Below are 24,057 nucleotides of genomic sequence, written 5' to 3' on the forward strand. Positions count from 1 at the left end.
CCTGGATCGAAACGACAGCTGAAAACGTCCAATGTACCAAGAACATCTGTGACACGTCATCTCTTCTCATGCTACGAAAATTTCTATCTGTGCTGCAGTCACGGCGCTAAGATATGTCGTAGTCAGACTGAAAAAGTGTTCGATGCAGAAATGTACGGTATTGGCCGTAGCGTCCAGCAGACAAGTGGTGTTGCGAAAGTGCGGAGCGGCTATCTTATCGGCGCGCGGACCACCCAGCACCTGTCTGTCCGGCCGCGGGGGCGCAGTGCAGCCAGCGACCGCCACAGCAGCCAGCCGCAAGCCGCAGCCATGGCTCCCGCCTCCATCCTCGCGCTGCTCGCCGCCTTCGCCGTTGTGTGGGCCACCGCCCTAGCAGCAGGTCAGTACTGTCTGCATCTACATGCATACTCCACAAAGCGGTCCGCGGCAGATCGTACCTTTTACCACGAAGTTGCTGTCCCTCTTGGGAAAATCGACTGGGCCTGAAGTACGATCGAAGTCGAAATACGATATGTCATAAGAATCCAATTCCTGTAGCTGAGATGTAATCTTTATTTGATTGTATTTAGAGATTTGTGCACAAGAAGTTTGCCTACTTTGGCTTACAATGTCGTTTTCAAATGCAGCTGTGGATGTTGTAAATTGTTAATCCTATTTATGTCTTACTCATGATCAATAACGACATTTTTATAAATTACATTTTTACTTATGTCTACGTGCAGTGACGATAATATGGCACCATGAGCTATCTGTTATGACGTAATGTTATTATAGTCCCGTAGTTTTTATTATGGAACTTGACACATCGAAAACACTGTACGAATTTTACACAAAATATCTAGACGACACGCTGTGAATACGAGAACTAGAGATGTACACACAAACGACAAATTTCCCGAACGACTTATTCAGTGAGAAAATTGGCCTGAAGCCCAAGCGCCTCACTAAACATTTAAAAATAAATAAATAAATAAATAAATAAATAAAAATGTTCAAATGTGTGTGAAATCTTATGGGACTTAACTGCTAAGGTCATCAGTTACGAAGCTTACACACTACTCAACCTAAATTATCCTAAGGACAAACACGCACACCTATGCCCCAAGGAGGACTCGAACCTCCGCCAGGACCAGCCACACAACAGAACATTTTGTTGAAATTTTCGCTCACGAGACAGGATAAACACACTAAATTGAAAATAACTCGTATGGAAAGACTTTTACCCAAATAATATCTATGCAACACACACACCGTCCCTGACTCCAAGAGACGAAAGATCTGTAAACATACAGCACCTAAGGATATCAACTGGCAAATGGATCTTTAACGATTATGACAAAGAGTTTCATATTACAAAACTTTACATAATTTTAATACTATTATTTCATAATAGACAACTCACGGTAGGCTCATGAATGCAATATGACCGTCAACTCCATTTAGATGTAAGTAAAAATGTAATGACAGTATTGATCATAAATAAGACATAGATAACATTAACCATTCACAACACAGACAGGTGCACTGGAAAATAGCATTGTAAGCTAAAACAGGCAAGCCTGTTGTGCAGAAATCTGTAAATACAAGCAGACGAAGATAACATTGCAGCCTTGGAGTTAACTTTTTAATTTCTGTTATCTCGTAGTCCTTACGCGCAATATACGTTAACCGGCAGTAAAATCGTTCTGCATCAGCTTCAAATGCCGGTTGGCTAAATTTCCTCTAAACGAACGTAGCCTTCCGTCCAGGGATTTCCGTTTGAGTTCCTGAAGCATCTTCGTAATACTCAAGTGTTGATTTAACCTATCGGCAACAAATCTAGGAGGCCTCCTTAGAATTTCTTCAGTGTCTTTCTCTAGTCCTACCTGGCGGGGCCCGAAAAACACGAGCAATTACTCAAGAACGGGCCACACTAGCGTTCTATACCCGGCCTCCTTTAGAGGTGAACCACGCTTTCTTAAAATTCTCACAATAAAATGAAATCGACCATTGAGCTACCCAACTACCATCCTTTAGGGCTACTTTCATTTCTTCTCTCCCTGCGACGTTGTGCCTACATATTTCATCGTAGCGTCCGCGCCAAGTAGACCACCACTAATATTGTATAAGAATATTACGGGGTTGTTTTTCCTACTCATCTACGTTAACTTATATTTTTCTACAGTCAGAGCTAGCTGCCATTCATCAAACCAACTAGAAATTTTGTTTACGTCGTCTTATACCTCGCTATAGACACCTTCCCGTATATCGCAGAGCCACCAGCAAACAGCTGCACATAGCTTCCAACTCTAACCGTCATGCCTATGTTTAGGCCTGTTGACAATAAGAGCGTCGTATCACACTTCTCGGGGGCTTCCCAGACGATACCCTTGTCTCTCATGAACACTCGCTGTCGAGAACAACATACCGCTTTCTGCAACTTAAGAAATCGTCGATCCAGTCACGGACCCTGGGAACCTACTCAGTATGCTTCTCACTTCGTTAACAGTCTGTGATCCACCATGTTGAACACTTTAAGAAAATTTAGGAGTAGGGAATCTGCCTATTTCCCTCCATCCATGCTTCGTAGGGTACCATGTGAGTAAATGGCAAGCTGAGTTTCGCACTAACGATATTTTCTAAAACAGAAGCTTTTTCCTCTCAAGAGAATTTATTATAGTCGACATGAAAATATGTTCAAGAATTATACAGCAAATTGCGTTTAACGAAATTGGTCTGTAATTTTGCGGGCCCGTTCTTTAATTTTCTTATATACAGGAGTCAGCCGCCCTTTTTTTTCAGTCACTTGGGACTTTGATTCTGGCGAGGGATTCGCGATAAATGCAAGCTAAGTAAGGGGCCAATGCCCTAAACTGAACTGCGACTCCATTCGGACCTGGCGACTTGTTTTCAGCTCTTTAAGTGGCTTCTCTACCGGCAGGGATGCTTCCTACTAAGTCCACTATAAGGGCATCTGTGCGATGGTAGAACGTCGGTACGTTTTTACGATCATTCTGCGTGAACGATTTCTTCAAAACGAAATTTAAAACTTCAGCATTCATTTCGCTTTCCTCTGTTTCCGCACCAGATTGGTCAATGAGTGACTGGATTGAATCCTTCGACACGTTTAGCGATTTTAAGTAGGACCAGAATTTTCTCAGTTTCTCGAGGAGATCTTTTGCTAAGCTATGACGGTGGTAGGTTCTGTGCTTCGCCAATCGATATTTTTGCAGACGCACTAATTTCTATTAAGTTCTGCCTATTATCATCTGCGCGTCCTCTTTTGAATCGAGAGTGCAACATTCTTTGCATCCTCAACACCGTCTGAATTTTATTAATAAACCACTTGAGTGTTTTCCATTCTTAATCCACTTACTCGGCACCTACTCCTCCGGAGGGCGATTTATAATCCGTTTAAATCACTCAGTTTTACACTGTAGAAGGCTTTTACAGACACTGAACTTTCCTCGTGTCACCAGAGAAATACTGTACTGTCTTGCTAATTTCCGTATTGGTGGTTTTCATCGGATGGAATTGCCAACGCTCTTTAATATTTCGTCAAGAGACTTGCCCACTATCTTTTGGCGAGGTGTTGTGAAGAGAGCGTTCACTGGTATGGCTCGAAAAACATTGTATAAGTTAACACTGCCGGTGACGATCCCCAGAAGCGGCTTCTAATTAAATTGCGCGCCTATCGTCACAATGGTGGTGCAACTGCATTCATGATTACCTGTCTGAAAGGACATAGTTTGTAGTAACTGAAATAAAGTCATCGAGTGAAACAGAAAATATATCTGACGCTCCCCAAGGTGGTGTTACAGGTCCTCATTTGTTTCTAAACAACATAAACGATTTGAAAGACAATGTGAAGAGCACTTCTAGGTTCTTTGCAGATGATGCAGTCGTTTACCGACTAGTACTAACTAGAAAATACATCGAAATCACAAAATGACTTAGACAAGATCTCTATATGGTTCGAAAAGCGGCAACTGAGCCTTAACAATAAGAAGTGTGACATCCTCACCTGTGAGTACCGAGCGTGAGTAGTGCTTCGGTAGCTCAGATGGTAGAGCACTTGCCCGCGAAAGGCAAATATCCCGAGTTCGAGTCTCGGTCGGGCACACAGTTTTAATCTGCCAGGAAGTTTCATATCAGCGCACACTCCGCTGCAGAGTGAAAATCTCATTCTGGAAACATCCCCCAGGCTGTGGCTAAGCCATGTCTCCGCAATATCCTTTCTTTCAGGAGTGCTAGTTCTGCATGTTTCGCAGGAGAGCTTCTGTAAAGTTTGGAAGGTAGGAGACGAGGTACTGGCAGAAGTAAAGCTGTGAGTACCGGACGTGAGTCGTGCTTCGGTAGCTCAGATGGTAGAGCACTTGCCCGCGAAAGGCAAAGGTCCCGAGTTCGAGTCTCGGTCGGGCACATAGTTTTAATCTGCCAGGAAGTTTCATCCTCGATATTATTACTAAAAAGAATCCGTTAAATTTCGGTTAAATGATAAACAATACACTTTTGAAAGTTGTCGATTCAACTAATTACCTAAGGACTATAATTATGGACAACTTAAATTCGAAACATCACATACAAAATCTTCTGAGGAAAGCTAAAAAAAGAGGGCGTTTTGTTCACAGAAAAGGAGATGTAACAAATATGCTACAGGGAGTACGATTGTCCGTCCTCTGCCAAAGAACTGCTACGCGGAATGTGCTCATTACCAGAGAGGATAAACGGAGGACATTGAAAAAAGATCAAAGGTCTGCTCGTTTCTTTATTATTCTGAAATACTGGAGAGAGTGGCACAGACAGAATAAGCGAGCTGGGCTGGCAATAATTAAAAGGTAAGCGGCTTTCGTTGTGGTGACCATGGGACCACTGGTTACTGTACATTTATTTAGTAAGGGTGACACTTTCGTCAGTACTCACAGGCCTCATTTTTGTTGCAAACGATTTCGATGTTTATACCTTTTCAGGCTCGCCTATGATGCTATGATCCTGCGCATACAGGTTAATCACCATTATGTATCTCTCATAATTCGTACAATAAACGGAAAAGCAGGGTTCACACAATGTGTAGCGGTTTCTTATGCCCTCTATTATTCATCTAATGATGTAATAACTCCAGTTGTAAGGAGGGCGTGTGCTGACAGCTGTGAATTGTACCGAACCATCACTTTAATAATTCATGTTTACAAAATATTGAGACGAATTATTTATAAAAGACTGGAAATACTGGTAGATAACCTCTGGGAAGATCAGCCTGGAAAAATGCGAGGCAGTACTGATCGTGAGTCCCAATTTGGAAAGGAGCTTGAAGAAAGGCGAGCCTATATTTACAGCATTTGAAGATTCAGAACAAATTTCGAGATTGATGACTGGAATACACCGAAATTTTGAAAGTATCATGGATAAAATATACAGGGTGTAAGTTCGCACAGGAAGGTTGCACAGAAACCAGACTGCAGTTTTACGAGTAAGGAATGTGGTACTTGAGAAGGCAGTGAGACAGCGCTGTGGCCTATTCATGATGTTACTTCATCTGTAAATTGAGCAAGCAGTAAAGGAAACAAAGGAGAAATTTGGAAGGAAGTTAAAACTATGATGTTTGCCGATGATTTTGTAGTTCTGTCAGAGACAATAAAGGACTTGGAATAGCAGCTGAAGGCAACGAGTAGATTCTTAAAAACAGATTATAAGAGCAATACCAAGAGAACGGTAATGGAATGTAGTCGAATTATATCTGGAGATGCTGAGGGATTTAGATTAGCCGGCCTGAGTGGCCGTGCGGTTCTACGAGCTACATTCTGGAGCCGAGCGACAGCTACGGTCGCAGGTTCGAATCCTGCCTCGGGAATGGATGTGCGTGATGTCCTTCGGTTAGTTAGGATAAATTAGTTCTAAGTTCTAGGTGACTGATGACCTCAGAAGTTAAGCCGCATAGTGCTCAGAGCCATTTGAACCATTTGATTTAGATTAGTAAATGAAACACTAAAAGTAAAAGATGAATCTTACTGTTTGTGGGCAGCAAAATAGCTGACGATGGCCGATATAGATTGGCAATAAAATGCATACTGGCAATAGCGAGGAAACTCTCTTTGAAGCAGATAAATTTACTAACAACCAACATAAAATTAAGTGCTAAGAAGTCACCTCTCAAGATACTGTGTGGAAGTGCAACGCAGACGATAAGCAATTCAGGCAAAAATAGTTTTGTGTTAGCAGAAGAGCCAACACCGTGTTACGAGTGGAGGCCGAAATGCACGCGTTTTAGCTCACGCAGGCTGGCGTGAAGAGGGAAGAACTACAGTGACGTGAAGTCTGGAACATGACAAGGAATTAGTATTTAGAAAGCAGACGTAATTAGTTCGATAACTAACTTTAATCCATTAATGATGAACGTCGCTCTTGACGGTACATGATTCACAATATTATCTGTTCAGAATACATTCTTGAAGTAATTATAGTAACTGAATACGGCGCCTTGCTAGGTCGTAGAAAATGACGTAGCTGAAGGCTATACTGAAGTGTCGTCTCTGCAAATGAGAGGGTATGTAGACTGTGAACCATCGCTAGGGCTGTACAACTGGGGCGAGTGCTAGGGAGTCTCTCTAGACTACACCTGCCGTGTAGCGGCGCTCGGTCTACAATCACTGATAATGGCGACACGCGGGTCCGACGTATACTAACGGAACGCTGCCGATTTAAAGGCTACCACCTAGCAAGCGTAGTGTCTGGCGATGACACCACAAACTGAATATAAACTGTTGAAATGAGGTGATATAGAAGAAGGCTGAAGATTATACAGGTTGACTGAGATACTATAATGAGTAGGTAACGAATAAAATTAAGAAGAAAAGAAATTTATTCATTCTGAGACATCAAGCAACAGTCAGTTTTGTAATAGTGGGAAGTGTATGTTGGGGAGGGGGGGGGAGGGAAATTGTAAAGGGAGGCCTAGACATTAATACAGTAAGGAGGTCATCAGAGGTGAAGAGGCTTGCATAGGATAGCATGATATGGAGAGCTATATGAAACCAGTTTTCAGACCGATGACAACAAGAATAGCAACGACGACGGCGGTTACCTGAAGATGGTGTAAATGAACACCGAAATTGTTCGCAATAAAAATAAGACCTACAAGTGCTGCTGAAAGTGGCGTCCCAACTACATAAGATTGTGTACATAAGGTTGTGTACTGTCTCTCTGTTGGTTAAGCTCGTGTGTGCATATGAAGAGAACTAAAATGGAGACCTCAGACGACGATACAGGCAGGGGGCACTTAGAAAGCATTAACTTCACGCCTTCGAATTCGACTGCGTACATGACGGTTGATTTTCAGTGACTGTTATAATCAGATTGACGAACTGTGGAAGTTCATGCACATCGAGGATAGTAGCATCGTTGCTGATCCTAAGCGACAGTATCGGTACCCTATATACTTGCTTTAAGACTGAACGAAGCGTGTATCCTGTAAATTATCTCTCTCGACTGCTTCTATAAAATTTATCGCTTACTACCACCATCAGCGATGGAAGGGATAAAAATTCTCTTCATTACTCGCTATGAGCACGTTTAACGCTCATAGGTGCGACATCCACATGAGAGCGCTCCGAACACTTCTGACCCCTCATTGGCTGTCGGGGTATGCGTGACATAGCAGCGCAGAACAAGCCTAAACTCGAACACCTCCGTTCGTTATTCCAGCTATAACAAAATCCGAGGGAAAAGACCGTTGTTGCGTAAGTGGGCACTGAATAACCTTCATGCAGAAGTGTAGTAGTCTTCTGTTAAACTGATATTAGACTCAGATAAGAGCGAAATGACTTACCACTACGACGGCTGCGTACAATATTTCAACACAACACTTTCACAAATTCAAAAGAATGTTATCAAAATAAAACTTTGATTCTGCCTTGAACATTCAGAATATTCTCCGAGGAACCCCCAGAGCTTAATTTCGCGTAAAAATGGTAAAGATTGTATGGTTTGAAATCCACATTCTCGTATGCAAGCAAGTCTCATCTTTCAGGCATAACATTGCGACTAGACACAACAGCATGACAGGTATCCTCAATAGACGAACAGGAGATATGTTTATTGGGCAGAAGCAGTGCTCAAATTTCGCTTCTCAAAGACATCCAGTACTTTTAGAGACGAAGCAATATCTCACTTGGATCAGAATTGGGAAAGAAATGGATCTTTTCGTTCTGTAATGAACGGTCCTGGCACTCTCAATTTGGGATTTAAGAAACCTAAGGAAAACCCAAATGTGGTCAGCTGGATGGGGATTTCAGCTCTATTCATGCCGACACATCTCCCACGCTTGGTGTATAACATTGACAGAAACTGAGTAAACTGGGACATTTGAGCAGTTGCAACCACTTTTACAAAACGCTCAGAAAGCAGTTCGTTCCCTTATAACGGCACTCTTACGCCATTATATGCGAAGGTGGGGAATTGCACTCTTAGTGAAATAAGTCCAATGGAGAAAAAAAATATTCATCGCCACATAAATCATTACAAGCTTTATTTAATACCGACTAAATCAGCTCCTCGACTCGATAAGTGCCTGTATTTGGTTAGGAAGTGTGCCCACCGGGTTGCACAGCACCGTTGCATCCAGGTTAAGCTACTCACTGAGGATTTGATCGTGCGATTCCACCAAATTGCCCAGGTGATCATGTCAGCGTTTTACCGGCTGTTCCACCATGTTTCACAGATTTCGTATGGGGTTCAAGGTTGGTGATTTTGGAGGCCAGTCGAGATGTAATGTTGAGAGGGGAGTGTTGAGTGTGGATAAAACCACAAACACGTTCTTACAGCCCGATGAACTTTAATGTTTCCGTCTTTACGTGCCTGCGAGAGTAATGGCCTCTTGTGAGGTGACCGACTCCAAATGTTCATTGCTTGCAGTTCCTGTTTGTATGTTTTCTCCCTAACAGGTGGAGCGGACCTTCTGTCACTGCATGCAACAATTCCTGTCGGGTTTGGAGGTGATTTTGATTCACAAGCCTTGAAACGCATCTCTGGTCCCTTTCAGTCAAAATCTGTTTCCGACCACAATCCTGACATAGCGTTTCGTGGTCACGTGTGTCAGCACCACTTCTTGTAGACGAGCTGAACAGTCGGTAGGGAAATACCAACAAATCCAGGAACTTCACATACCACATGGTCATGGGCACGGCCAAACACGTTTGGCCCTCTTTCCATGCTGTCACGTCCTTATAATTGCCAACGTTTACGTAGAACTCCCGCTTGAAACATAAATGTCTCATAGACCGCTGCTGTTTTATGCTCACGTAGAGGAAGTGGCCGCGCGGTTCATCACTCAGACTGGATCTCTGCAGCGTCTCTAAAGCTTAACAATTCATCTGTCCGTCCTCACTGGAGTGACTAATTTCTTGTCTGGTGATCTCATATAAGTAACCTCTCCTCACTATAAAAGAAATTCACTTTTGTAAGGAGAACACCTGGTCTTGATCTTGAGCAGGAGATGGAAACATCTTCAATGAGCTCGAAACTTTAATTTAGAATTCACACGATTTCTATCCGATGACGACAATTACCAAAACGTCTGAAACTATTATTATTATGCTACTGGCCATTAAAATTGCTACACGAAGAAGAAATGTCGATGATAAACGGGTATTCATTGGACAAATATATTATACTAGAACTGACATGTGATTATGTTTTCACGCAATTTGGGTGAATAGATCCTGTGAAATCAGTACCCAGAACAACCATCTCTGGGCATAATAACGTCCTTTATACGCCTTGGCATTGAGTCAAACAGATCTTGGATGGCGTGTGCAGGTACAGCTGCCCATGCAGCTTCAACACGATACCACAGTTCATCAAGAGTAGTGTGTGGCGTATTGTGACGAGCTATTTGTTCGGCCACCATTGACCAGACGTTTTCTATTGGTGAGAGATCTGGGGAATGTGCTGGCCAGTGAAGCAATCGAACATTTTCTGTATCCAGAAAGGTCTGTACAGGACCTGCAACATGCGGCCGTGCATTATCCTGCTGAAATGTAGGGTTTCGCAGGGATCGAATGAAGGGTAGAGCCACGGGTCGTAACATATCTGAAATGTAACGTCCACTGTTCAAAGTGTCAGTGCGAACAAGAGGTGACCGAGACGTGTAACCAATGGTACCCCATACCATCACGCCGGGTGATACGCCAGTATGGCGATGACGAATACACGCTTCCAATGTGCGTTCACCGCGATGTCGCCAAACACGGATGCGACGATCATGATGCTGTAAACAGAACCTAGATTTATCCGAAAAAACGACGTTTTGCCATTCGTGCACCCAGGTTCGCCGTTGAGTACACCATCGCAGGCGCTCCTGTCTGTGAAGCAGCGTCAAGGGTAACTGCAGCCATGGTCTCCGAGTTGATAGTCCATGCTGCTGCATACGTCGGCGAACTGTTCGTGCAAATGGTTTTGTCTTGCAAACGTCTCCATCTGTTGACTCAGGGATCGAGACGTGGCTGCACGATCCGTTACAGCCATGCAGATAAGATGCCTGTCATCTTGACTGCTTGTGATACGAGGCCGTTGGGATCTAGCACGGCGTTCCGTATTACCCTCCAAAACCCATCGATTCCATATTCTGCTAACAGTCATTGGATCCCGACCAACGCGAGCAGCAATGTCGCGATACGATAAACGGCAATCGCGACAGGCTACAATCCGACCTTTATCAAAGTCCGAAACGTGATGGTACGCATTTCTCCTCCTTACACGAGGCATCACAACAATGTTTCACCAGGCAACGCCGGTCACCTGCTGTTTGTGTATGAGAAATCTGTTGGCAACTTTCCTCATGTCATCACGTGGGTTAATGCTCTGAAGAGCTAATCATTTGCATATCACAGCATCTTCTTCCTGTCGGTTAAATTTCGTGTCTGTAGCACGTCATCTTCGTGGTGTCCCAATTTTAATGACCAGTATTATATTATTATTATTATTATTCCGTGTGGTTCAACGGCCAGGCCCAAGTCTTCTCATCGGACCCGAGTTTGGCGGATTGCGCCTCATCAGCATCCCTACCCCAGTTATCCTACTGGAAAATCCGAACGATGTCTCATTCCTGGCGAATCTTCACTTCACTGAAAAGTAAACGCTATATTAAAGGCAAACTGCAACCCGTGGTCTGACAATGATTCGATCCCGCAAGCTTTGGGTTTCCAGGTACCCGTTTTACCACTAGACCATACAGCCAGGTATAATACAGAATAAATTTACATGACAAAGTAATTGCAGTGGGGCACAGAACCATATGTGGCATTGAGTTCAGAGTGACGTCGACGGCTGGATCGTGAGAGATAGATGCTGAGAGGCTCGACTACTGGTTGCTCCCGGTCGCATACATACGTCTGCCAACATTTTCCGAAAACAGAGCATGCATGATCCACTTAAAATGTTATGCTTATCTTATCGATTTCATACTTCCATTTTATCTTTTTTTAAGATGGGCGTGTACCGGCAAATATGTAATTAAAATTAATTAAAAGCAGCCTAGCTCTCAAAGAAACGTTTATTACAAGCTGACCAGTTTCGTTCATCAAATGATCATTTTCAGACCTTCAAAACCATATTGATACACAACGCTTGTGCACGAAGCAGGAATCACTGGATGAGGACAGTCAAGCAGTTGAGCAGCTGGTTGTCGTCAAGCGGTTCCTGCTACGGATACAGCCTTTGTCTATCAGTGTAGTTTTCAAAGTCTGGAGATGATCACATGATAATCGAAACTGGTCAGCTTGCAATAAACGTGTCTTTGAGATCCAGACTATTTTATAATTAATTTTAAATATTCTATTTTAACCACTGACTTTCATCAACGATTTTTCCAAATAAAAGAAATAGTTGCCTCACGATAAATGTTATGTTTGGATAAAAATTACAGGTAATGATATGGAAGGTCGACAGGTGAAACATATTATTCTAAGAAAATTATGTCACGGTTCCTGCTGAATATTTACCTCTACATGACTGAATTTCCTTACATGAGGATTTTCTTCACCTGAGATTGTTGAGGCCTTAAAATTTATGTTATTTTAGATGGTATTATATCTACCTTGCAGGGCGCACATTAGTTACTTTAGTTCCATACAATACGAATAACAGCCCAGATATTATTCCTGTCACTGCCTCGCCAGTTCTTCCACGGCCCTCTAATTCTGACTGTAGATTACATTTGCTAATGCTCAGATCTGGTACAAGTATAAGGCAGACCGAAGTGCACATTCTGTTTTGGTGAAGTAGATGCTATAATCGATTTTTCATTATTGACTTCAGTGGTATTTTCGATAGCTGACGACAAATCACATGTGGTATTATCCCTAAGACATTTACTAAGAAATTTTTATTTGTTGCTAACCCTAGCTTTGATCACTAAAAGTTCATAGAACTATTAGTAAATGTACGTAGAAGCAGCATTTTGCATTCAGATATGAATCGCCAACAGATGTAAAAGTTTACTCTGATATATGAAACACACAGTTGAGTAGATACAGAAATATATGATTTGTATTACTTTTGTAACTGGAGGGACTCACCATCGTAGGCCATGACTCTAGCGCAAGCAATTGGGGTGAACTTCGACCCAGAGACAGCCGGATAGATATTTCAGGAAGAAAAAGTATTTAATAGTGGTATTTGACCGGCAAGAACTTAGGGTAGTATAAGAGGTGAAACAGCAAATTTTTCCACAGTGTCTCATAGCTTAATGTAATGTGATAAGATTAGTGGTGGTCCTCCTGCCGCATACAGACGTTAAGATCAGTGGCCCCTTTGGTGCTTTTCGAGGAGAAGAAGTTACATTTAGCATTAAGTTTCAAATTTTAATTTCTTTCTTCTGGTATTCATTCAGAGTATTTCCCGTGCAGCACATACTGCACAAGCTATTATCATATTCATCAGCAGGATACAAATACGAATTAGGCCGTAACATTTCAGGCGGAGCCAACTGAAGCCCACCTGTACTAGGAGCTTAACGACGGCAATTACTGATAGGCTGAGTAAGGTTCTCATTTTGATTATGACTGATCGTATCTACATAATTCTCGAGGAATTTTAGTTCATGTAGGTAATGCCACCCAACTTCGAAATTCCTGCCCTCAGTAATTACACCAATAATATACTGAAACCTAAAATCATTAATTTCGTTTACCTTAGCCATATGAGCATAAAGTGTCAGCAATTCATATTTCCCACGAAACAACGTTATTAGGAGTAAAACACACAAAAGATGTTTGCAGCTGTGACCTGTTCCAACAGTTGCATCATCTTCATATAATCTATCCTTGTATTCATGTTCTGTAGGTGTCCGTCTTCTGCAATCTTTCGTAGGCTGAAAATGCAACTGGCCATATCATGAATGATTTATACTTTACTACAGCAAGCCCTATGTGCGTGGTACGGATTTAGATCTCCGAACTTTCAATGTTTACCTTGTACATATGCCATTCATAAGCAAACATCCGTTGATAAGAAATGAGTCATTTTCGGTATGCATCTTTTGGGCAGGAAACACTGCATTATCAAGCTTAATTGTAAGGTAGCTCTGCCGTAATCATAATCCAGCGCAAAAGCATCTGAGCAAATAAACCACAGTAACATGTCAGGCGGTATGTAACTAAACAATATCTTAGAAAAAAATGAATAATATCTTATATTTCTCGCAATCTTGTATAACAGCTGTAAACAATCACAAATTTGTGTTTACTGATGAGAAATTGAGAAGAGGAACCAAAAATGAGTGTCAAACATAGAACAATGTTAGTTTTAACATACCACAAAGTATCCGTCAATAATTAATACATTTTATGGTTTAATGATGAAAAACGTCATCTCTACGTATGAGTCGTGATTATTCCATTAACAAGTGTCAATATGTTTCAAATTAGCGTCGTAAGTTGTACTTTATTTCATATACTTGTTGTCTTTCTGCTTTCTGACACTTTTTTCATTTTCCTCTCTGGCATTAGTGTTACATTTACACTATGGTTATTCCGTTATTTTCTGTGACAGTTTCTATTATGTTTAAAGTCAGTACCGCCATTAGGCTGTTGTTTATTTACAGTGTCATATTTACTCTTACACAATCATGATTTCCGCTTCAATGTGCCATTATCAAGTGTTTTCTGAAAGCAGTTTAGACAATAACAGTGAAATACATAACAAGTGATGTAACGGTATACAATCCATATTTGTAATGCTTACTTACAAGCCTAGGACGGCATACTGTCGTATTAAAATACACTATTAGACACATTGTCTAAGAGTCGATATTTCTGGCAGAGCATACTGCTTTGTTTCATTATTGTGTACACCATCTTGACTGAAGGACAGTGTCAGGTTGTCTTGGTCAAAGAAATTCCTGTTATAAGCTGTTGACCTTTTTTTAGTCTTTGGACTCAGTGTCCGGTAGAACAGGAAGATTAGGAGCAATTTATTTTATTCGGTAGTTGTTACATCTTTACAGTGCCTGTTTATCTTAGTATACAATGAAGCTGCCTGCTCATAAACATAAACAGTAACAAACCTCTCGATAATATTCGCTTCATCCATAAATAAATATTCGCTGCATCCAGCTAATCATTGACGTTGTTTAAAGTACTTTTTAGTAGATAAAAATACAACATTGTACGTGAAATTAACACATGGCCAACTCTAAGTTGTGTAATTTTGCCTCAATCCAGAATCAATACAATATAGTGCAATTACTTATTCTACTAACTCATTAATTAACCAGTGAGGTATGAAGCGATGTTGATGATGTACGTATCAACCGGCATGTTTCACATACCTGTGTTATTTGCACTTATTCCTACGAAAAGTTCCAACACATATAACAGGATTTACATGCCTGATGGTACGTACGTCATAAATATCGCTGATCTCTTTGACTGTCCAATAGTTACGACGTATACTTTTCGTAATCCAATGGAATTTCGGCCAGCCCAGGGATATGTGAAGTACATTACAAACTCAGTCATTTCTTATGATTGTGATATTCATAGAGATATACCGTAGTAGATCAGATGGTAGAATCTTAAAAAAAGAGGAAAAGAGAAATATCTATGGAGATTCAACTCTCAGGGAGAAGAACAGCTCTAAAAACAGATCACACAAAGAAGCGGCAATACATTGCAATTTTATGCTGTTAGTGTCACTATCACGCGACGTGGTGAGATCAACACTTTCAGTGATTAGCGGAATATTCCACTACTTAAGCGACAAAAAACTGATGTAAATTATTCGTCAATACGAATGTTCCACATTACAACATAGCTTTCGCGGAGTCGTAAGTCCAGGAAACAAAGATTTTAACACATCAACTGTTGTAGACTTATCTACTCTTGATTTCTTCCTTACCTATATTTTTAAAAGATGCAACATTCTTGAGTAATACGTTCGACTTCTCAGTTATTGCGTTATTGTACTTGGAATACCATTTGTGTTCACATATCTCTGAATGTAGCGGGTTCACTGCTGCGCCCTAATAATGAAAAGCCACACTATCCGGTCCAAGTTGTGTGGCAGTGGTTTACGTAACTGGCGTCTGGTCTGAGCGACACACTCAAGTTGCTTCGGTTCCATAGGTGTCTCTACTTCGAGAAACTGTGACTGCAGAATTTCTCACGGTATTATTTAGATCTAGAGGTTACTGAGAGCAGATATTCCGGTTGTCTGGTATCCTGCGGTTTTGTTTACACTCCCGGTTCCGACTCGACTACAAGTGGTTTTTAAGTGTATTATGTGCTTACGCCTATTAGTGCACGGCTACACAGTAAATTGTGGAAGACTGAACGACATGAGCCGTTGTCCCCTGGAAATGGAGCGGGACCTGTGATCATGAAGTGAGCAGTGCCGGTCTGTTTAGTCAGGTGCCCATAGTGACGGTCAGATCGTTCTGGTTTTGAGCAGCGGTGGTATTAGCATGAGATCTGATATTTCTCCATTAAATGTATGTCTTATATGAAGATAAGGGTGCTTCATTAGTGGTAGCATTCTTCACAAAGTTTAGTGTATCGGGAAATAACACATGAAGTGCGTACTTCGGAAGGTTTCTTCACCTTTCCAATGTGGACAAGGGTATAACAACCACAATATTGAATTTTCACAGAATATTCCGTCAGTATTTGGAGGAACGCAGACAACATCGATACAAAAACGCAAGCATACTGAAAATAAAAAAGAAGCACTAAGCAAACAAATTTTATGTAACTTTATACCGAAACATTAAAAGCGTATAATGTATAAGCCAAAAAAGTTGTAGATGTCAGTAATATTCAAATATTAAAAGTACAGGAATGTGTAAGTCAAAAATGTTGTAGAAGTGAGCAATGGAACAGATTACTGTGTTATATGGACAAATGGTAAAATAAGAGAAATCAGAGCTCGAACAGAAAGGTTTAGGTGTTCGTTTTTCCCGCTCGCTGTTCGGGAGTGGAATAGTAGAGAGATAGTATGATTGTGGTTCGATGAACCCTCTGCCAAGCACTTAAATGTGAATTGCAGAGTAGTCATGTAGATGTAGATGTAGATGTAGGTCGAAATGGGGGGGGGGGGGTAGAGGGGGAGGGGGAAGGGGGCGGGAGGCAGAGGGGAGACAGGAGTCTATGAAAATTGAGTGTGGAGTAGTAATAACAAACATATTATCCAATGCTAGAAAAATATCAGCTGGCTGCTGCTACTTTAGTAAGGGTGATCAATGAAAGTGTGATTAGTCATAAGGACCAGGAGGAGGAGGAGATTAGTGTTTGACGTCCCGTCGACAACGAGGTCATTAGAGACGGAGCGCAGGCTCGGGTAAGGGAAGGATGGCGAAGGAAATCGGCCGTGCCCTTTCAATGGAACCATCCCCGCATTTGCCTGAAGCGATTTACGGAATTCAAAGAAAACCTAAATCAGGATGGCCGGAGACGGGATTGAACCGTCGTCCTCCAGGCCAGGATTCGTTGATTGGTGATTATTAATAGCCAGAATTTCGAGTAATGTCAGTTTTCTGCCTTTAGTTACTCTAATGGGAACATCACATTTAATATCACAAGAATGACATTCATTCAGAGCACGTTTATCAAAGACGGGATATTTATTTTTCATCTTGGATAGTAACCATTTAGTTGCTCTTGCAATAATTTATGTAACGACAGGTTTCGTATCCTAGAAGCCACGTCATCAGGTTAAATATGGTGAATCATGACATTAAAATTTCAGCATCGATGGGACCGAATATTCCATGTCTGTGAATAAATGACATAATTAGCAGATCGTCAGCTAAGCGCCAGACACTAGTTACGTCATTTAGTCATAGACGAGGAATGTTCGATCTCGACCTGACGGTCACCTGACGTCGTAATTATGTAATTTATTCATAAACAAGGAATGTTTGATACCAGCCATGTTGTAACTTTAATGACAAGCAATGACGAGGAATGTTCGGTCTCGTTCGTGTTGCAGTTTTAACATTACAATTCCCCGTGTCTGATCCGATGTGGTTTCTAGGTTACGAATCCTATCGCTAAATAAATTATTAAAAAAGTAGGTAAGCGGTTATTAGTCTAGATGTCTACTTATGGTTGCAGTTGTCCCTCATACAAGCTAGTGTTTACTTTTCAGTTTCCGACACCTTTCACGCTCAGTCAGTCTAGTACTTATACCTGACTTACCTACGTATAATTTTGCATATAGATTGCCGAAAATCTCGCAAATTCCACACTATTCTAGGGATAAAATCATGTCTTTACAGTTGAACAAAATGTGGACAACAGTACACCTAGTAACAAAAAATTCGAGGATATTTCTTGCGCTTTAATTTTCTCGCGGGTACTTGTAATGTCCTTTCCAGATACAGCACAGTTGCTGTATATACTGCTCAGTCACATTAATGTGGCCACCAGTCAGAAGTCTGAATGACTTCAAGTTTTTAATTTTATTGAATTTTGTCAAAAAAAAAGGAAGGAGGGGAGATAAGAGTTGGACGTCACGTAGACTAGTTTATTAGCAACTCAGCAAAAGCTCGGATTATGGAGGGATGGGGAAAGAACTTGGTAGTGCCCTTACAAAGGGCTATCCCGCTGTTTACTTTAAGCGATTTAGGGATATCGCGGAAAAGCTAAATCTGGATGACCGGACGTTGATTTGAACCGTCGTCCCCCCGAATGTGCGAGTCCTATGCGCTAACGACTACACCAACTCGCTAGATTTGTGGGAAAACGTTTTTCGGGTGGATACTGCCTTCGGAAGTTAGAGTAACAAATCCGACATTTCTTGCACACCGCATAGACAGGGGTATTTTCACAATGGACGGGTGTACTGGATTTGAATGCAATATTTATGTTTGGATTAACCTTCACTGTTCTGAATATCAGATGAAATACTCAAAGAGACGTGACTAATCGATTTTTTTTCTATTACGCGGTGCGAAGGATTCATGGGGCATTTGTTATTCCATGTAAAATGTTTTGGGCTTCTGTTGCTAGACAGTGGCACAAGTTGCCCAGGAAATCTTAAGTGCAAAAAAATATGTGGTGCGCTAATGAAAATAAATCAAAACGCAATATCCTACCGAACGATGTGGCTTAGTGGCGCAATAGGTTAGCATATGGGTGGCCAACGGTTCAGATTCGCGTCCGACGGTGCAGATTTACGTTTTCCATGATTTCCCTAAGTCACTCCAGGCAAAGGCCGGGACGGATCCTTTCATACGCCACGGGCGATATTCTTCCTCTTCCTTGTAACTGTCTGACTTTGTGCTCTGTCCCTAATGACCTCGATGTCGACGGGACGTTAATCCCTAATCTTTCTTCATTTGCAACACCGTCTACCCAAAAATGAAATCCACTGTCATATTCATCATTCCTGTGAAATCTAATCTATTCCTCCGTGTTTCTACCACCTCTCTTATTATCTTCTACTTTTTTCTAGCCTTAATAGCCACGGCACGAGTTATACGCTTTTGACCCATAACCCGAATCCCTTACTTTCCTATCACCAAACGCTCCGTTGTCAGACTCACTCCACCTACTTGTCACGAGTACACATCCTACACCGCCTCTGAATTACTCACCCGTTCTTCTCTCGCTTTCTCCTTCCCAATCGTGCGTTCTTTAATACAGAAAACACATAATTAACTATTTCTTATCGCTTAAGAAGTTTTTGGAGCTGGAGGTAATGACACATGACTTTTAATGTCTTGTCAATGTAAGTGCCCTTTCCATAATATTAAAAACTTGTAAAAACTTTATGATTCATGAAATTTATACTTTTAAACTAGGTTAAGAGCAGTTAACTGCCTTTGGCATCTTACATTTTCGCACGAAAGCGACACGTTCCACATAGAATTCCCACAATGAAAATTTGTTCGTCGCACAGACACGTATAGGTGTAGTTTTAAGGCGGGAATTTTCCACACTTGTCTAAATGAACACCAACTACGTTCTTGGTTTAGTTTCAGGAGGTGACTTTCAAACACTGACGATGCGGAAACAGTTTAGAATGCGTACGGGGTACAGACACTTGGTATTGCTACTTTTGTAACAATTTTTTAACTGACTCTGATTCTTGCAATTATACAGCCGTTTCCAATAAAGAAATGCAATCAAACACACACACAGATACACACACACACACACACACACACACACACAAAGAGAGAGAGAGAGAGAGAGAGGGGCGGAAGATTTTATTTTTCCATATGCATCATTTCGTTTACATATCAGCGAGTTGACCATGACGTACGTGTACAGCTCTAGCTACATGATTTATGTAACAAAGGTAGTAAAACGTACAATATCGCACACACAAACAGTAATTCAATAAAGTAAAGTTTCTTTAACGTTCTGTCTCTGAGTTTTAGAATAGGTAGGCGCCATTAGAACTCCACTAATTCGGCAATATTTAGAAGCTTTTGATCGCTTTCCAGGCGAATAGTCCTCAACTGAATAGTCCTCAACTGCAAGAGCATGAACATCTGCCGCCTGGAAATTTTGGAAATTCGTGTTAATGTCTTATGGGGCCAAACAGCTGAGGTCATCGTTCCTTAAGCTTACACTCTATTTAATCTAACTTAACTAACTTAAACTAAGGATGACACACACACACCCATGTCCGAGGGAGGAATCCAACCTCCTATGGGAGGGGCGCCGCGAGGACCGTTCTGCCGCTTGTTTCCAACGTTGACAACAGTATGATTAATGATTTTGCCTTATATGTTAAGTTTTAGTCTCCGTGCCGTGATGCAGGTTGTTTCATATGTCTTCTAGGGGCGGGGGCACAGTGAAAAGCTCACTACATTACCACACCAAAGAGGCGCTAGAACGGTTTTTAGTTGTCTCACTGGTGTTTAAGTTTCTCCTTCAAAGTTTCTACAAAATATAATATGTTGACCTAGCCGTAACAGTGACTGACCGTAACGGTTGCGTCATTTACGTGCCTGTCTGCCAAATTAGTTGCCTTTTTTGTCTTTGCACCTTTTACAACTCCCTCCCCCCCCCCCCCCCCCCGCCAAAAAAAGTATTTCCTTGTGTACTGCTTCAAATTGCCCACCTGCTGCATTATATCGAACACTAGGAGTTGTTGTGGTATTGCCTAGAGTGGTGCTGTGGTATCTTTCTCACTGCCGCAGAGAGTTTCAGGGAATTTCTTACAATCTTAGTATGGATGTTAATTCTGCTGTTATCATATGCCCCCTCACGAGCCAAAAGCTGTGATAAATGCAAAACCGGCGCCGTTACAGCTTTCTGAGTCACCAGTGGATAACTGGTAGGGACTGCTCCCAATCGTTGTACGTGCGGACGTTATTATGCGACCCAATGACAAGTGCGACGCTCAGCATACCTAGGGAAAGGCGGAAAGAGTGCACGTAACACGGTAAACTTGTTGTTCTTATCGTCTCGCGAATTCTGTATGATGTCTTACCATCCTGTACCTTATTCTTGTCAGTGTTTTCCATATCTGCCTTTCCTCCCCGATTCTGCGTAGAACCTCCTGATTCCTTACCTTTCCAATCCTTCCGATTTTCAATATTATTTTGTAGCAACACCTCTCAAATGCTTCGATCGTCTTCTTTTCCAGTTTTCCTACAGTCCATGTTTCACTACCGAACAATTCTGTGCTCCAAACGTATATTTTCAGAAATTTCTTCCACAAATTAAGACGTATGTTTTGATGCTAGTAGACTTCTCTTGGCCAGCAATGTCCTTTTTGCCAGTCCTAGTCTGTTTTCGATGTCCTTGCTCGGCCGTAGTGGGTTATTTTGCTAGCTGGGTAGTGCAATTTTTAACTTAATCTACTTTTGCATCACCAATCTTGATGTTAAGTTTCTCGCTGTTCTCATTTCTGCTACTTCTAATTACTTCCGTCTTTCTTCGATTTACTACAAATCCATATCCTATATTCATTAGACAGTTCATTCCATTCAGCAGATCCTGTCATCATCTAATCTTACCATTGATATCCTTTCTCCATGAATTATAATTCGATTCTTGAACATGTGTTTTATTTATGTCATTGCTTCTTCGATGTAAAGAGGCGAAAGACTACATCCCTGTCTTACACCCTTTTTAAACCTCGCCCTTCGCTGTTAGTCTTCCACTTTCCTCTTGGATCTTGTACGTGTTGCATAACATCCGTCTCTCTCCAAAGCATGCCACTATATTCCTCGGAATTTTGAACATCCTGTACCATTTGACATTGTATAAAAATGGTTCAAATGGCTCTAAGCACTATGGGACTTAACATCGGAGGTCATCAGTCCCATAGACTTAGAACTACTTAAACCTAACTAACCTAAAGACATCACACACATCCATGACCGAGGCAGGATTCGAACCTGCGACCGTAGCAGTAGCGCGGTTCCGGACTGAAGCCCCTAGAAACGCACGGCCACAACTACCGGCATGTGAGATTGTCAAACGCTTCTTCCAGCACTAGAAATCACATGAACGTGTCTTGAATTTTCTTTAGTCTTGCTTCCATTACCACCCGCAACGTCAGATCTGGCTCTCTGGTGCCTTTACCTTTCCCAAACACAAACTGATATCATGTTCTTTTCTATTCATTTGTATATTATTCATGTCAGCAACTTGGATGCACGAATTGTTTAAGGTGACTGCGCGTTAATTCTCGCACTTGTCAATTTTCGCAATCTTCAGAGCTGTGTGGATGATGTTTTTCCAAAGTGTGGTGGTATATCGCCAGTCTTATACGAGGGTTGGAACTTTAATAGTGGCAACTATTTATTTACAGCTCGTACAAAATATATACGTGTTTCAAAGAGTAACTGACCTTCAGAGCAGTCACCAGCATTAGGTATAACCAGTTGTCAGCGATGTGGAAGTTGTAGGATACTCTTAGCAGTGCCAGTTGTGTTGACAGTTCGAGTGGCGGTCGTAGGTTGTGTTCCAGAAATGAACAGCATAGAGACAGAAGTGATGACACTTTCTGCAGGACCTGACCATCATTTTGCAGGACAATGTTCAAGCACGTCCAGTGCAAGCTGTTACTCATTTGTTTGACTGATGGGGCTGCTAAGTGCTATACCACCTACTGCACTCCCCTGGCTTAATCCCTCGTGAGTTCAAATCGATTTCTAATCTGAATAACACTTCACAGCATTCGCTTCAGAACTGCTACAAATTCTTCGAGCAATAGACCGCACCGTTCGAATTGTCAACACAACTGGCACTGCTAAGATACAACTTCCACACCGCTGGCAACGGGTTATACACAATGCTGGTGACCACTTTGAAGGTCAGTTATACTTTGAAAAACGTATCTGTTTTGTACGAGCTGTAAATAAATAGTTGCCACTATTAAAGTTCCAATCCTCGTACATTCTGCGTATCAACGTCGATAGCCGTTCTTTTTTTATTTTTTATTTTTTATTTTTTTTTCTTGCCACTTACCCCAATTATTGTAGAAACACCGAAGGAATGTCCTCTATCGCTTTTGCCTAATTATTTCAAAGCTTTTTTAAATTCTGGCTAATACTGGATCCCCTAGCTATTCTCTATCTATTCCGTTTTCTTCTTCAGTATGTCATCAGACATCTCATAGAGATCTTCAGTTTTCTCTTTCCACCTATCATTTCTCTCTTCTGCATTCAACAGAGGAATTCCCGTTGCAATCTTAAATTGCACTCTTTATGTTGCCAACCCTTACTTTTAATTTCACTTAATGTTGTTTTGACTATTTTATAGGCTGAGACATTCCTTCCGATCATAATTTCTTATTCGATTTCTTCGCACTTTTCATGAACTCATTTCGCCTTAGCTTCCCTGAACTTCCTCATTATTTCATTCCTAAGTGACTTCTATTTCTGTATTCCAGAACTTTCCTCAAGGCTATTATACTTTCTTCTTGTATCGATCAACTGAAATATTCCTTGTCTTATTCATGGTTCTTTCGGGCTAGCATCTTTGTATTTATATTTTTGTTTCTAACTTCCGTGATTTCCCATTTTAATATGTCCATTCCTCTTCAACTGAATTGTCTACTATGCTGTCCAGTTTCTACAGCCTTGGAGAACTTCATGCATATTTCTTCATACCTTAGTAGCTTAGTGGTTCCATATCCCACTTCTGTGCACATTGATTCTTCCTAATCTTTTAAACTTTAGCCGAAACTACATTAATACTAAATTGTGATCTGAATTTATATCTGTTCCTGGGCATGCCCTACAATCCAATACATACACACATCAAAAAAAGTTTTGCATCACCTCGGTTCCGAAAATTCCGGAACCTGCAGAGAAAATTGGAATAGACATCAACATAAACATCATTTCCGCCTCTTTATTGCACATGAAAACCACACGTTGCATGTTGTACCACCATACAGCGAGACTTTCAGAGGAGGTGGTCTAGATTGCTGTACACACGGGTACCTTTAATACGCCGTAGAATACCCTCTCGCATTGAAGTATTCCTGTATTAGTTGTGACATACTATCCACAAGTTCATCAAGGCACTGTTGGTCCCACTCGTCAACGGCGATTCGGCGTAGATCCCTCAGAGTGGCTGGTGGATTGCGTCGGCCATAAACAGCCCTTTTCAA

The 24,057-nt window shown here is 41.5% G+C and overlaps 1 protein-coding gene across 2 annotated transcripts in view; it reads left to right on the plus strand.

Moving 5' to 3' along the window:
• Window positions 1-222: 222 nt before the first annotated feature.
• LOC126323728 (uncharacterized) overlaps window positions 223-24,057 on the plus strand; it is a 104,703-nt gene continuing 80,868 nt past the window's right edge. The window contains exon 1 of one of the 2 annotated variants that reach the window (XM_049994724.1): window positions 223-379. In XM_049994724.1, the coding sequence (XP_049850681.1) occupies window positions 310-379 (70 nt within the window). In that variant the 5' untranslated portion in view covers window positions 223-309. The remainder of the gene's footprint in view (window positions 380-24,057) is intronic. The other variant, XM_049994739.1, reaches the window with a different exon arrangement.

This window comes from Schistocerca gregaria, chromosome 2 (genome assembly GCF_023897955.1).
Source record: "Schistocerca gregaria isolate iqSchGreg1 chromosome 2, iqSchGreg1.2, whole genome shotgun sequence".
In the NCBI taxonomy this organism is placed as follows: domain Eukaryota; kingdom Metazoa; phylum Arthropoda; class Insecta; order Orthoptera; family Acrididae; genus Schistocerca; species Schistocerca gregaria.